The sequence below is a fragment of the Ricinus communis genome, chromosome 6 (genome assembly GCF_019578655.1).
Source record: "Ricinus communis isolate WT05 ecotype wild-type chromosome 6, ASM1957865v1, whole genome shotgun sequence".
NCBI classification, from domain to species: domain Eukaryota; kingdom Viridiplantae; phylum Streptophyta; class Magnoliopsida; order Malpighiales; family Euphorbiaceae; genus Ricinus; species Ricinus communis.
Window position 1 is genome coordinate 5,267,093 of NC_063261.1, and position 16,806 is coordinate 5,283,898.

Below are 16,806 nucleotides of genomic sequence, written 5' to 3' on the forward strand. Positions count from 1 at the left end.
AAATAGAAAAAAGAGTAAAAGAAGGATCTATTATTTACATGACTATATCATGGCTATTCCTACGGAAGAACAAATCAACAAAGAATCCTAGAGAATAGGTTTATTCAAAACAAACAGCTAAGGACTTGTTCCACAAACAACGAAACTCTTCCAACATTTATTACAAAAGGACTTCCAATTGATTTAACATGTTCAAAGAATTTTTTGAGTCATAAATCTTAGCAATATTTTTTTTTAATTTTAGGCCAATAAAAGTGATAATATAAAACAGTCAAAGTTTTTGCAATGCTAAAATGACCCATCAATCCACCCTCATAGGCTTGACATACAAGTGATTCACGAATGGAACATATAGGCACACACAATTTATTCTCTTTAAACAAGTAGCGTTCATGCATATAGAACTTATCAAAAGTAACTTTCTTGCATGCTTGATACACTTAAAGTTATTATCATTTTCATATAAGCTTTTAATGTACTCAAACCCTAATAACTTGGTATCAAGAGTAGCAAGTAATACGTACCTCCTTAAAAGTGCATTGGCCACATCATTGTCTTTACCTTGTTTGTATTTGATTACATAAGGAAAAGACTTTATAAATTCGCTTCACTTCGCATTGTGCCTATTTAGCTTATTTTTCCTTATCCCTAAATCACAAATTTTTTCAGTAAAAGGTAGTGTTGCTACGTCTCTAAAGTCTTAACCAACTCATATAGCTTTTTGTTAAAGTCGGGGTACTTCAATACGGCTCCATTCAACTTTTCACTAAAGTATGCTATTGGTCGCCCTTCTTGTATTAACACTACACCAATTCCTAAACTTGAAGCATCACATTTAATTTTAAAAGTGTTAGAAAAATTAGAAAGAGCAAGTCAAGGAGCAAAAATCAACTTTTCCGTTAACATCTTATATACTTATTCTTGCACCTTTCCATTTGAATCCCACACTTTTTTTTTTTAAAGAAATTAACATAAAGAGCTTTGTTTTTTCCTTTCGTTTTTGTGTTATTTGTACATAATAAGCTTTTTTCTTTGAAATTCGCTTTGTTTTTCCCTTTTTTTCCCTTTACCGAGATGTGGGATTTAATCCCTTATTTCTTGCATTTGGGATGATTTTTAGGCTAGACATCGTAGTTTTAAGTTTATTATTATTATTATTATTATTGGAAGATTGAAGAATGTTGGTGAATAAGAAGTTCTGAAGGAGGAGTAGGCCATTAAAATGGGAGAGAGTTAACAGTGGAAGATTAATTGTTTCTTTAAATATCTCTAGATAGATTTAAAGTTATCAAAATTTCTTTCATAAATGAATTTTCAATTATTTTCTATTTTTAATGAAAAATTAATTTTTTCTTAATAATAATAATATTTGCCATGTCATCTCACACATCACTGCTAGCCACATCATCAACTTCTAACACGTCACCATTTATGTCACCAGAATTTGTCATATCACTGAACTTTTCATTAGCTCGATGTCACTTGGTGCAGTTAGTTTTAATGATCTTCCAATCCATCTCGTTTAGAAGCTCAGACGCATATTTGAGCCAAGTCAATTTATAAGATTCGTTCAAAAAAATCAAGTTATAGAGATTGATTGATTCACATAAAATTCCTAATTTTAATATAATGAGCTATCTATTGTTATATTTAAAACTCTTTTCATTCAATATGTAAAAACCCACTAAAAATTATCACCGACCATAGCTTTTTTATAATCATAAAATGGAGATCATGATTAGGAAGACGTGAACACATGATTTGGCACTTGAAAATTTGGCACTTTAATTTATAATAAAATAGGATATTAACGAATATTCTTTAAAGTCTAACCTAAATTTTGGTGCAAAATAAAAGGGTTATCCAGTAATTTCCTTAAATTAAACCTTACAAATCAAGCTTATGACATTTACATTCTCAACAAAAGAGATAATCGGATTTCAATACATGTAATAATATAAGCTTAATTTCATATATGGATATGACCTAATACTTAATAACCCTAAGATCTTTTGACCGGAATGACCCCAAGATTCATAAACAGACAAATCATCATCTATATAATAATAAATAGCCTCTCCTACCTGCATGGTGGTGGTGGTGCCTCCAGAGTTGTAGAATTTTGCCACGTGTCGTGTATTATTTCCATATTACTTTCAGTAATGTGAATAAATATCAATATTAAAAAAAATTAGAAGGTTCCATTTATCAATAATGATGTCTACAAACGACAACTAATTTGTAGCTTATAAAATAAAAGAGAAAACAGAAAAAAGAGAAAGAGGAAAAGTATAAATAACCTCTGTATTTTCATCGAAAATTTAAGGCTTAACTATTTAAAATTTCCTGACTTAATAATCTTAATCAATGTTTTTAAATTTCTTTTATAGAAAAGTTAAAGTATTTAATTTTATTCTTAAATATAATTTCACTACTAAGAATTTAAACCCAAAACGGCTTTTGCTAATTTACTTTGTACGAAAATTAAAATAAAGAAGTCAGAATATTAAACATATGAGACGCAATGTGAATCAATTGCAAGTTTGATGCATCACTTTCGTCAATGGTAATAATCAAGTGCATCAAACAAATTTAAAAAAAAAAAAGAGAGAAAAATTAAAGTTAGATTACTAAAGATTATGTGCTGGAATGGGTTGGAATTGAGATAAAGAAAAAAGAGACCAAAAAGTAACTAAATTGGAATTGCTTCATCATCATCAATTGATAGTTAAAATTGCAAAAACATATAAAAGAGCAATTGAAAGCGATTATATTGGTGGATATTATTGGACAGAAGATTTTCAAGGAGGAGAGGAGAATACAACAACCAAGAGAAGGCCAAACATACAACCAAGCCCCTCAATTTTTGTGCGTGGCTCATTTACGCCTACACATTCCCTAATGCCGGTCACGGGCCTACAGATTGGGTCGTGACATATTATGTATTTACCATCCTCATCTTACCACCATCACCAACGTCCACCATTACATCAGCCACCGCAATCTCACCGCCAATAGCATTATTGCCAACACTTGTCCACCACCACATTTTCACCATTAAAGCGATCAATTAGCATTTTCACCATTAAAGCGATCAATTAGCAACTACAATAATAATATTAATAGAGAATAAGAGTGCCTGATTAGGATTGCAATTCATAGTTATATAAAAATGCAGAAGACAACAACAACTAAACAAGAAGAAAGACAATAAGGATTGAATCTAACTAAATATAGAAAGAGATTGATTTCAAAGGTATCGTTATTATAAAAAAGCAAAACAATAGCACCGCCACCAATATACATTATAACCATCACTATATTCTTTTTCTTCTAAAATCCATTATTTCCAGCCACCACCATTGAATTAACTGCCATATAATGAAAGCGCATGAAGTATATTCACAAACTCAGAAGGGATATAAATGTTTTGATATGACTGTTGGGAAACTATATGTTACTAGAGATGTCAGATTTAATGAAACCAGACCTTATTTCCCACTTCAAATAAGGGGGAGATATTATCTGAATTGTTTCCATTACCCAATGCTGAGATAAAACTTAAGGATTTAAAGATAGATACAACTCGTAATCTTATGGAATTGCAGCCACTAGACTTGCAAACTTCTGGTGCTCAAGTTAACTTAACTGGTAATGAGTGCCTCGATTCCTGTAACACTTTGATTTATCAAGTTGTATCTGTTAATCCAGAACAATCACCAATTCCTCGAAGTAATCCTCCAAGAAATCATCAACCTCCAAACAAGTTGCAAGATTATGTAGCGTGTTCAGCAAAGCACCCAATTTCAAGATATTTAACTTATGACAGGTTGTCACCTTCATATTCTGCTTATATTTTAGCTATTTATGATATTCAGGATCCTAAAACTTATCAAGAGGCTCAATGTCAAGCTGTCTGGAAGAATGCAATGGAAGATGAGCTGAAGGCACTTGCAGAAAATAAAGGAAAGCAAGTACTTGGATGTAAATGGGTGTACAGAACAAAGTCTTAGTCTGATGGATCTATTGATCACCATAAGGGTCGTCTATTTGCCTAAGGTTTAATTCAAAAGTATGGAGAAGATTACAAGGAGACTTTTGCCCCAGTTGCAAAAATGACCACTGTTCGAGTATTGTTATCAGTTGCTATTAATAATGGGTGGTCATTGTCTCAAATGGATGTCAAAAATGCCTTTTTGCATGGGGATCTTGAAGAAGAAGTGTTCATGAAGCTTCCTTCTAGCCATCCTCAAAGTGGTGATCCAAGTATGGCCTACACACTTCATAAATCCATCTATGGATTAAAGCAGATTCCACGAGCATGGCATTCTAAGTTGAGCACAGATCTTATAAGTCTTGGGTTCTTAAAAAGCTTTGCTGATTCTTCTCTATATACTCAACTTGGAAAAACATAAAAATTAATGGTTCTTATCCATGTGGATGATCTGATTGTAAGTGGAAGTAATATTAATTCAATCAACAAGATAAAAGGACAGTTGCAGTAACTATTTCCTATAAAGGATCTTGGACCACTAAAATACTTTCTTGGCATTGAAATGTCGTCTCCCAACAAGGGATTTTTCCTTAATCAGTGAAAGTAGATTTTGGATTTGCTTTAAGAAACTAGAATGATTGACGCTAAACCTGCTCTTACTCTAAATATTAAATTAAAGATTGATTCAAGTGATGAAGCTCTCAAATGTCCTGCTTTTTTATAAGAAGCTTGTGGGAAAAACTTATTTATCTCATCATCACCAGACCTGATATTTCTTTTGCCGTAAGTCTCGTCAATCAATTCATGCATGCTCCAACAATCTATCATTTGAGTCTGGTAAAATGCATTCTGTGATACTTAAAAGGATCAATTAGCCGAGGAATTATTATGACAAAGAATGGACATACTAAAATTGAAGGTTATTCAAATTCAGATTGGGCTGGAAATTCTCTTGATAGACGATCTACCATAGGATATTATGTGTTAGTTGGAGGAAATCTTGTTTCGTGGAAAAGTAAGAAACCATATGTAGTAGCTCGATCTAGTACTGAAGTTGAGTATCGAGCTATGGCTACAACTGCTTGTGAGCTTGTATGGATTAAAAATCTTTTGTTTGATTTAGGCTGCCCCTGCACTACTCCAATGACTTTATACTGTGATAATCAAGCAACTATGCATATAGCAACAAATCCTGTGTTCCATGAAAGAACTAAGCATATTGAGGTTGATTGCCATTATATTCGATAGCAAGTTCAGTCCAAGTTAATCAACACTTGTTATGTGCGCTCTAATGATCAAGTTACAGATTTTTACTTACCGAGATTTTACCTTATGCTCAATTTCAATGATTGCTAAGCAAGCTAGGATCCATCAATCTTCTAGATCCAGCTTGAGGGGGAGTGTTGGAAGAATCTAAATTAGGAAAATCTCTTACTCCTATTTTAGTGGTGTAATATATGGCAACTGTATATATGATTGATTGTAGCGTAATTTTTCTCATTCCTTTTAGTTAGGAAACTTCTCGTCCATTAAATAGGAAGAAGACCGAGTATATAAAGTTGAATTCTGCAAATTTTGTTTTTTTTTATATTAATGAATTTGGATTTTGATCCCTTTCTTATTTTTCTGTTTCTTATTATACTAGTGTTATTCTAGTGCATTCATCTTAAATAGTTATTTTTCTTCAAGATTCGAAAACTTCAGGATGCCAATATGGTTTGGGTGGAAACTGATGAAGAGTTTGGAAGGGTGGCTAGGGAGTATTTTTTAAGTCTTTTCTCTGAAAGCGCTAGGGAGTAAGAGCCTGTATTGGATTGTATTGAGCATTGTGTTTCATAAAAGAGTAATCAAATGTTAATAGCTCCTTTCTCTTTAGAGGAATTTTCTAAGGTGATTTTACAGATGCACCTAGATAAATCACTAGGGTCAGACGGATCAAAACCTGCATTTTATCAAAAAAAATTAGAATTTATTAGTAGTTACATATTTTGGGCTTCTTCTTCATGGGTGTAAAGAGGTGAGTTCCCAACCAATCTTAATGATACCATTGTTGTCCTTGTGTCGAAATGTGAGGCCCTCTCATCTATGAAGGACTTCAGGCCAATTTCACTGTGTAATGTGATTTCCAAGATTTTGTCTAAGGTGCTCGCTAACCATCTGAAACTCTTGCTACCACATTTGATTTTGAAGTTTCAATCAACTTTTGTATCGGGTTGTGGTATAATTAACAATGTGTCAATTGCTTTTGAACTAATCCACTATATGAGAAGGAAGTCTAGGGTTAGAGGGGGAGAGATTGCATTGGAAGTCAATATTAGTAAGGCATATATCTGTGTGGATTAGGGTTATTTGAGGGGAGTTGTGTTAAAAATGGGTTTTTGTGACAAGTGGGTGAACTTAATAATGTTGTGTGTTACAATAGTGAGTTATATTGTCTCTATTAATGGGAATGAGGTGGGTTTGATTGTGTCAAAGTGAGGTCTCAAGCAAGAAGACCCATTGTGCCCTTACCTATTTATTTTGTGTATTGAGGGCCTCCCTGAGTTGATTCAAAAGGCTGAGCATAAGGGAAGTAATCATGATTGCCAAATTAGTCGAGGGCACCTAGTATCTCACACCTATTGTTCGCATATGATAGTTTATTCTTTTTCAAAGTTATAAAAAGGGAGTATGTTGGGACAATTATACCAGAGGTCACTTAACTTATACTAAGTTTTATTTTGGTAACGTAATCTTTTTTTTTATTTCATTAAAGTCATTTAATTTTAATTTGGGTAACAAATTAGTCACTTGTCTAAAATCTAGTGGTTTATTCATCGAATTAAAAAAAAAAAAAAGAAATCTCTAATCTTACAATATAGAATCTCTAATGCTATAAAATGAAATCTCCAATTCTAAAGCTCTGAAGCAAAATATTGAATCTCAATTCTCAAAAATCAATTTAAATGGACTAGCGTCGTAGACAACTAGGAGAAAATGCACTGATATTGTAATGACCCGAAACTAGATCACATGAGATATTGTCCGCTTTGGCCTCCACTGACAGTGGTTTTGTCCCTTTGGCGGGTTCGAGAACTTCCTAGGAGGTCCCCCATCCTAGAATTTTTTTGAACTAAGCACGTTTAACTTTGGAGTTCCTACAACTCCAAAGCCACAAAACCAAAAAATGCCTCATGTGATTAGTTCCAACTCCTTACATATATGTTATCAACCATTCATCAGCCTCAGCAGGATCAGTAGTATCCTGAAAAATATTAGCACCTTGTCCAGACATCCTATCTTTTCTTTGCCTCGGCGATCACTTCCCGCCCTCGTCAGACCGCTCTCTAGGCCAGGCTGTCACATGCCCACCAGCTATCGCCTGGTTAATCCTCAAACCACACATCTACTAGAGGGGTCCTACTCTGATACCATTTGTAAAGTGATATTAGAGCAGGGATTAGATTCATTAGGAGTAGATTCATGTTGCATATCATTAAGCATATAATTATATGTTTATATGTTAATAACCTTGTGTCTTGATTCTTAACAATCTGCATATTGACCTATCTACATGTAGTATATAGTCTATGACGCTTGTATGCTACCTGGCTAATGTCTGTTGGTTAGTATGTAATGGGGGTGTGACAGATATATTATAAATTCTACATACTCTTTATTTTGCAATTAACATTCAGATTTAATTAATTTGGTGGTTAGACACTCGTTTGAAATTGAAGTTGTTGCACCAAATAAGAATTGATCACACATCCTCAAATAGACATGTGAACATATAAGAAATAGAAAAAGAATAATAGCTTAAATACAAACAAGTGCAAAAATATTACTATTTGGTGGCCAGATACTTTTCTTTTTATTTTTCACTTTTTTCTTTCTTGTTTATTGTTATTATTATTATATTTTTTATTATAGAAATAATATTATTAATAAAAATAAATAAAAAAGATAATTAATCTGAATTAAAGCTGAAAAAAGAGAACGTTATTATAACAATAAATAAATAAAAGGAATAGAAGATGAAAAGAAAAAAAATCTAAAATCTATTATCAAAGCTTAAAAGATTTCTAAAATCTAAAGTTGGAGTTTGGTGGTGGGTTAAGTTAATAATTTTGTTAAATGGTTTGATGATAGGATAGTGACTTGTTATTTTTTAAAATATATATTAGTCTAATATTGAATGCTTTAGATAATGTCATTATTCTAGTGGATCAAATCACTAGATTTCAAATAAATGACTAATATATTATTCAACTTAAATTAAATGATCGTAATAAAATAAAGAAAAAAATATGACCAAAATGAAACTTAATATAAAGTTAAGTGAGTATTGGTACAATTATTCCGAGTGTGCTGGGATGAAGGAAATTGTAGAGACTTATGTAAAGGCTTCAGGGAAAGCGGTGAACTTGCAAAAATCAGCCCTCTTTTTTAGTTCAAATGTTGATCAAGTGGCTCGGGATGTTTATTGCAATATTTTGAGAGTCTCGGCACCGCTGAATACAGGAAGGTACTTGGGGCCTCCTGTCGCTAATTGGTAGAAACAAAACAACAGTTTTTAACCACCTTAGAGAAAGGGTGTGGAAGAGATTACAAAGTTGGAATTTTAAGTGTCTCTTTAGGGCGGGTCGTGAGGCCTTAGTGAAGAATGTGGTTCAAGCTATTCCGACTTATTGGATGAGCACCTTTATGATTCCAACTTCTTTGAATGATGAGACTCAAAGAATGATCAATTCTATTTGGTGGGGCAATAAGAGAGATGGAAGAAGGGGCATCAATTGATTTAGGTGGGAGATATTATGTGAGAGGAAGGAAAGGGGTTCCGAAATCTGTATGGTTTCAACTTAGCCATGCCGGGGAAACAGGGTTGAAGACTTTCTCAAGATCCTAATACACTAGTTGCACGAATTCTCAAAGCCAAATATTATCCTAAAGGGGAGTTTATGACAACTCAATTAGGTGCAAACCCGAGCCATTCATGGAGGAGAATTTTGTGATCCCAAATATTATTGAGTAGATGATGCAGATCGAAAATAGGGGATAGTCGAGATGTTAATGTCTAGAACGATCCATGGCTGCTGGATTCAGGTAATTTTTTTGTTGAAACTCCAATGCTCAATGGTTTGAAGAATTTGTGTGCAGCTGATCTTATGATACCCAATTGTCAAGAGTGGGACATCGAGTTGTTAGAAGAATTATTTATTAACAGGGATGTGGAAGCTATTGCTTCTATTCCTCTTACATTCATGGGAGGGATAGTCATATTTGGCATTATACAAAAGATGATTTTATTTAGTGGCCCTTTATTTATATATTTCAGTCTTATTTTATAAAAGAAGAAAACAAACATGCCTACCACCAAGCAAAATACAGAGATCCTACCCTTAGGGGCTGCTTTATATGCATGCTTATGCAACACTCATATTTATTTCTCCTGTACTATACAAATTATAGAACGAGTGAGATATATTTATTTATATAAATATAAATTAATGATAAAATTCGAAATGTATACTTATCCTTTATTCTTCAATTGACAGATAATGAATAGAATGCATGGAAAAGCTTAAGATAGAACGTGGTTGGTACCACACTCTCGTTCTGTTAGTCAACCAATGAAACAGCATGGGATAGTGGGCTCCCAAAAGTCAACTAATGTCATCACATAAATAAGATATTTCCTTTTCAGTCAGTTGACCTTCTATAAAGCCATGTAGGGGTAGACTTTATTTTTGTATTTCGGAATCATTGCAGTTTGAAAAGAAAAATGTACAAAGAATAATTGACTATTTTTATTAAATTATCTGTGGCCCTTTTTTTTATTTATTTAATACTAATATTGAAGTCAGTCTGAATTACAAATTTGAATTCAAGTTGAAGTGGATTTAATAAAAATAAAATAAAAATAAAAATAAATCTCCTAGCTGTATAATTTTATTTTTCTTGAAAGGACAAGGTGCATAGAGAAACATGCTGTGTCCCATTTCTCAAAATAATGGCTAAAATGTTTTGACCACTGAAGATATAGATATAGATGTACATGTGGATGTTACGTGAGGAAGGACTTGTGACTTGTAATTCAATGGGAGAGAGAGAGAGAGAGAGAGAGATTAAACCATATGAATGACACACACTATTTAAACCGCCTGCGGAGAAAAGGCTAAGGAAAAGGGAGAAATTTCATTAATTCATATGCTCATATATAAATGGAATAATACTGCTTGAATTTTTCAATTTTATTTTGTTAAATTGAATCTTTTAATTTTACTTTACTTTATTTCATTAAATCTTTTTATTTTTTTTAATTAAAAATTTAATAAAACGAACAAAAATTTCATAAAATATATGTAAAAAATTCTTAATCTAAGTAAGTTAATAAAAATATAAAAAGTACAAGATAAAAATTCAAAGTTCAATAATGAATTTTGCCTGTATAAATAGGTCTCCAGATCTTGTGCTTGTCTCAGTACATAAATAGGTCCAGATTACCCGTTTAATTTTAATTTTTTTCCATAAGTCACAAGAAAAATAAAAAGGTTTAGGATTGACAAAATATTATTGCAGCTACTACAGTCTCCCTAAGAAACCCCTTGGGATTTCCTTCAAGTTATCAAATAGAATCACATACAGGGGATGAAGAAGAGTCGACAGCAATCATACAAGACTTGAACATAATTAGTAGTGCCATAGGAAAAGCAAAGTGCATCTTAAATTTCCAATTTATATAACCAACTGCTCATTTCTACTACATTTTGCCAGACTAAACTCTAAACCACACTCGTAGGAAATTTCACTACCAAAATACAAAAGAATTAAACCCTGAATGCTTCTTTTTGAAGACTTCAACATTTCATTCATCTCATTATGTGACTAAACACTCAAGAAACTTGAGGTAGAGACTTGCGACATGATTTGAGAAGCCTCAACTGGGAAGATGACAAGTCTCTGCTTGCAAGCACAAGCAAATCTACAAGGAGACTTGAAAACAATTTACATGACAGGGTAGATAGAATGTTCAGAGGATTTACGGTTAGTGCCGCTTCTATTTGAACAATATAAAAAAGGTATGCATTTAGAAATTGCATGCTATTCCCAAGGAAAATACAGATAAAACAGTGGGAAAAACATTACAACTCAAGATCTCAGCAAATCTAATCCACAATTTTACTAGTGAGTTTTTGACCTTTTCTGGGAAATTTTTATTAAATGAATTTGTAAGTTTTTTTTTTTGTTATTTAATAAAGTTTAGTATTAGGTTGCTTAATTATTTCAATTTTGAACAATTATTATTTGCTTATTTAGGAGCCGATAGTTTCATATTTTCTATGAACAAATTAATATGTTCAGTTCTTCTTTCTTATTCGCTTTAATTCAAGAAACCCTAGGTTTTTTCTTTTTGTAAATTTATTTTTCAGCCAAATTACAAATAGGCAATGTTTATACTAATTGACCGAGAGTGGAGCCCCTCAGGGTTTTTTTTTTTTTTTTTTTTTTTTTGTGTAGATTTATTTTTTGGCCAAATTACACAGGCATTGTTTATACTAATTGATTGATGTGGAATGCCTTAGAGGAGCTCCACTTTCAGTCAAAGTTTCTGTCAAAAGAAGGGTTAATAGCACTAAATCGTATAATTCAAAGGCTCAATAGCAAAAAGTGCCAAAGTTCAGGAGGATTTTAATGGGCTTTGCCTATAATTTACTATCGGCCATGCAAAGAGGTAGTTCAGACAGAGGGGCGTATTGATGTCAAATCCTACATTGCATATTGTACAAGAGATCACTAAGGGTGTAGTAAAAACAACCATCGAAGGATTTTCAATATCAAAATATAAGGAATAACTGTCCCTATTATTATTCCTAACTAAAAAAGTTTCATCAGCAATTGGAACACTAAAGCATAACACAGAAGTTCATAGCAAATGGGTTGATGGAGACAAAGTTGCCAACTAGATAACGGAATGGAACAATAGTATTTATAAATTGAAAACAGCGATAGAACACAACATCCGCATGCATGATTTAGCAGACTTTGGAATTCTACATAATCTAAATCTATAGTACTCACCTCGAAGCTAGTCATATAGAATAAGGGCCACAAACTTTGAAGCATCAAAACATTTTTGCTCTCAAATAAATCTTTTTACAAGCCTACCTCATTGCATTACTAAGAAGTGTTAGCTGATTTATTCTCATTAATGAATGTGCCCACCGTCTTAAACCACCGCATAAGATTTCGGTGATCCTTCACATACAGCCATGCTTGAAGAAAATTAAAGAGACCCTCATTCACACCTCGTTCTTCTATGTAACTATGGAGTGCATCTCTCATCCTCTCATCAAGTTCCCTGTAAATGAACAATTTCTCAGAAATCAATAAATTAATGATATTTTATGTTTAACAGTTTCACAGAGAAATAGTAAGAGAAGCTTTTAATTTGAAGCACACTGGAATACCTTAAGAGCATCACCCGGTGAATGATAATTTAACACCAACTTTAAAACTTAGTTTCTTGAAGTGTGAATTAAGCAGATTTTTGGCCCTTCACTTTAGAGTTCTTAAACTGTAGTCTCTAAGCTTCTAATATCAACAATTAAGTACCTGAATCTAGAAAAGTGTGCAATTAAGCCTTTCTGTTGACTCTTGTTTACTTTTCTTTTTTCCTTCTTTTTTATTCTGGGTAAGCTTTTATGATTGGAAAAGAAAAAATTAATAACGAAAAGTAGTTAACAACGTTTCTCTCTCCTAAATGGATCTTAGTTTATCACTTTAGGTGGAAAAAAGTTGAACTAGGAAGTGTTATTCTTACCATTTATCTCAAGAGACCCACTGAGACACTAGGAAGTGTTATTCTTACCATTTATCTCAAGAGACCCATTGAGACCTACTTCCGACATAGGAGACACAAATTAGTGTTAATTATTATGTTGGGTTCAAATTATGATGTTGCCTTTACAATGCAGTTAACCCAGAGCGATAGAGGTTGGAGGCTGAGGCTATCAACAAGGTTTCGAAATCCTAATTTAGCCCTACTTCATATGCTCAACCAGTAAAGTTATTATCTTGGACTCTTTTGCGAAAAATGCAAAAAGTAACTCTAAACTAAATCCACTTTAAGATCAGTAGTAACAACTGATAAAGCATATTAATTTGTAACTTTTGGCTTGTAGAATACCAAACCAATATTCATAGACACCCCAATATAGCTTACAGGATTAGTAACTATGTTGGAATTATATACAAGGAAAATAGTTGTTTATAAACATCTACAGGGAAAATTTTCAAATGGAGATTTGGCATTGTCTTCAAAATACGTGAAAGTCATCCCATTGTTTATTAGATAGATCCATGAATGAAAATTAAAATCATGAAAGAATGAGAACTCATTTGAAGTGATTGCAATTACAGCTTTCTGTAGGATTTTGAAATCCATCAAAAGAGTTCATTCATTATTAATTCATATCTCTCATTTCAAAAATATTCCATCCAAAAGCAGGCACAAGTTTGCGTACGAATTTCAAGAGGGACAAAACAGTTTTAGGTTCACTAAAATCCACAATTATTAGCAGTATTTTAGTTATGGTTGTACCAAAAGTAAACAGAAATAAAAGTTCTAAGCTTCACTTTTAGAATCCTTAGACATCACATTGAATGCCACTTAACCATCGCACCTATGGTTGAATTGCATCATACAATCCAAAGAAGCTGTATTGGCACAAAAAACTAAATCGTAACATTTCAATAATGGGTATTATTAGACTCAAAAGTACATGATATTTTTAGGCTCCCTTACTAAAAGGATTATTGTTTTCCTAAACATATAAGGACTTAAAATACGACTCAAACATATAAGGACTCACAAATAGACTGTAAGGATATTCATCAAGCCTGTTTTAGCAAAGCAAAAACTACAAAATACCATGAATCTTTAAGTTCTAAGACACTGAACCAGCGGAAACTTAAAAAAATCAAACATTTTTGCAAGACTCGTAAAGATTCCAAGGCCCATAACCTCAATGGTGTCCCAAATTATCTGAAACAAATTCTGGATCATAAATTTTAGTTTATGATTAAGATTGAGCCTTAAAACTTGATTTTCTGAAATCCTACTTCTATGTATCAATTATTTCCTTACATGGAAGAAGATTATATGTCAGTTTGGTTTGAGGCAACCATTATGTGGTTCTAACAAATGGCTGTCAATCTGAAATTTTGGTCTCAAAGCAAGGACAGAATTTCATTGAGACAACATTTTCTGCAGCCATACCAATATGGTTCACGATAGTGATATTTAAAGCCCTATACCAAATACAAAGGCCAACAGCATCTAAATTATGTACAAGGGCATCCTAATTTTTGCAGAGCAATTGAAGCAGAAAACTATTATTTTCTTCGCTTGACCATACGAACGAAATGCACCATATAAACCACATGCAAGAAACTGTCTATCAGCATGCAGGTCTAATAGCAAGATAGTTCTAGATTTTCTAATTTCATCTTCTAGCATACTCTAAATAATTTAAGACGATTCAATAGGAAAGGAAGGGCCACATAACACTCTAACCATTATGCAAACCTCCCAATTATTGATGAAAGCTTTAACTTGGGATAATGGAGATAATTACTGACAATGATATGATAGTAATAATAAGAAGAAAAAGAAAAAATTTAATGGAAAAGGCTAAAGGTCCAAAACTAAACATATGATATTGAGATTCTTCAAACCTTTTATTATTTAAATTACAAATCAAATAGATTTAATAGAATTAACACTTTGGTACTATCAAGCTCGGTTCATCCGTATATGAGTTTAAAATTATACTCAGGCTAGGATTATTTGTTAAATCTGAACAAAGTAAAAAACCAATGTTGTTTAAACTTGATCATTCTTTCAACTAGTCTCAATAACTTGAGAATATCAAACTTAAAACCATAAAGAAATCCATTAAAACATTTATCTAAAAGATTAGATATTTTACAAGGAAATTCTACTAAAATAAAACATGCACTTTTAAAAACTATTTGCTACTGGGTTATAATGTTTGACTTTAGAGATCATACTACAGGTGCAAGGAACTTTTACAAAAACCATTATTCTGATAAAATTAACTTTTAATAATAAAAGAAATAAGTACTTTCATGTTTGACATGAATGTATATTTAAACCAACAAGGGTGCTTCATAAAGTTAGTACTCTAGGCATGTCTTTCTATTCCACTGTAGGAGAATACTATTTTGATAGCAGAACTTAGCATAATAGGATAGTGTTTCACAAAATGCACAGAAGCACATGAATATGAATTTACCAGAAACTAACTCAAAAATATTTCCACCTAAAAATAACTCAATTATTAACCCACAAAGAAAAACAAGAACAAAACTTACTCGAAAAGAGGGCCATTATATGCAGATGGAACCTCAAGAAAGCCTGAGTCATCAATTTTAGACCTCATTGAAACAGAGTGAATGCCGAGCGCATCTGGATACAACCCACAAAGAAAATGCAACGATTTTTGTTCTCCAGGCTTTGAGACATCCACATGAAGGAACAACTGATTAATGCCACCATCATCATCATCCTCTCCCCCTCCACCAGGTATAATATTTGCCAGCCTCATAACAGAGATATTAATCTCTTCATTCCCATAAGTTCGAGTGAGAACGGGCCCATTTCCATCTAATGCCCCTTTCAGTATTGTAAAGGCTGATGGAGGGCTCACTTTCTGCAATACATAGATAAAGCCACATTAAGATTTTGATTCCACACACGAAACCCTAACATATGGAAAGTCTAATAATACAAGAATTGAATTTACTTGGATTCTGTTTAGTCGATTCTGATGTTTGGAAAGGTTATAATTGCTAGAATCCAGTTCTTTGAACTTTATAAAAACATTGAATGAAACAAAATAATGCCTTAATTTTGCAAGAACTCAAAACAATTCAATTCTTACACATGACTTATAATCCAAGCAAGGGCTAAGTGAAATTTAATACAAGTAAAAGTACTTACAATTACAAACATTTATAAACAAAACAAGTGAAACTGCAAAGTATAAGGTGTATAACTTCTTTCAAATAGCTAAACGGTACATATATGCAAAGCTAAAATGATCATAGTTTTAAATGTGCATCGCTAAGGTCTTACAAATTAAAGGAACCAATAGATTATACAGAACAAGAAACATATAGCGCACTCGTTTCATTGCTATATAAATGTCTAACAAAACGCTGCAATTTCAAGAAAAAAAGGGTTTTGGAGATGCAGAGAAATGTACAAAAGAGAAAGAGGGAGGGAGAGGATGACAAATAAGTTAAAAGTAAGTACAGGAGGAGGGTTCATTTTGGCAACTTCGAGATAGTGGTCTTTAAGGGAGCGGAGCAACATGGAATCTACGGCGGAGGACATGTTGTTCGTGGTGGAGCTTCTTCGAGTTGATATCATGCGCCATATTGGCTGCCGCACTGTTAACACTTTCCTCCACATTGCCCTTGCTCTTTGGAATTAGTTAATTTTCTCTGTTTATGCTGCTGAGGGTTTTATTGATAGGAAGAGATCAATTTGGCGCTCCGGATAGGGAACATATATGTACCGGTATGTTAGGTGGTAAACGGGTCACCAGAAGTGAAAAGAAAAAGACCTTTCTGTCTTTTTACCATTTAATTTAGAAAAAATTTAAGGGGCACTAGTTTTTTTATAAAAACTATTTTTACAGTAAAAAATACTTTTTTTTATGATTTTTCTTTTAAGAATCTTATTGATACGTTTCTTTTTTTAAAAATTTATTAAAAAAATTAAAAATATATCTAAAAAATAT

General features: G+C 32.7%; 1 protein-coding gene across 1 annotated transcript; it reads right to left on the reverse strand.

Moving 5' to 3' along the window:
* Nucleotides 1-11,941: 11,941 nt before the first annotated feature.
* Nucleotides 11,942-16,575, reverse strand: LOC8285978 (uncharacterized protein At2g39795, mitochondrial). Its single transcript, XM_002526273.4, has 3 exons — nucleotides 16,317-16,575; nucleotides 15,374-15,711; nucleotides 11,942-12,335 (listed from the first exon to the last, which is right to left on the reverse strand). The coding sequence occupies exons 1-3, from the start codon at nucleotides 16,473-16,475 to the stop codon at nucleotides 12,155-12,157; spliced, it is 678 nt and encodes a 225-aa protein (XP_002526319.1). The 5' UTR covers nucleotides 16,476-16,575; the 3' UTR covers nucleotides 11,942-12,154.
* Between the last annotated feature and the right edge of the window lie 231 nt (nucleotides 16,576-16,806).

Coding starts and splice junctions, on each gene's coding strand:
- LOC8285978 (XM_002526273.4), bottom strand. CDS start 16,475: ATGTGGAGGAAAGTGTTAACAGTGCGGCAGCCAATATGGCGCATGATA. Junction 15,712..16,316: donor CCAAAATGAACCCTCCTCCT/GTACTTACTTTT, acceptor TATGTATTGCAG/AAAGTGAGCCCTCCATCAGC. Junction 12,336..15,373: donor TATAATGGCCCTCTTTTCGA/GTAAGTTTTGTT, acceptor GTTCATTTACAG/GGAACTTGATGAGAGGATGA.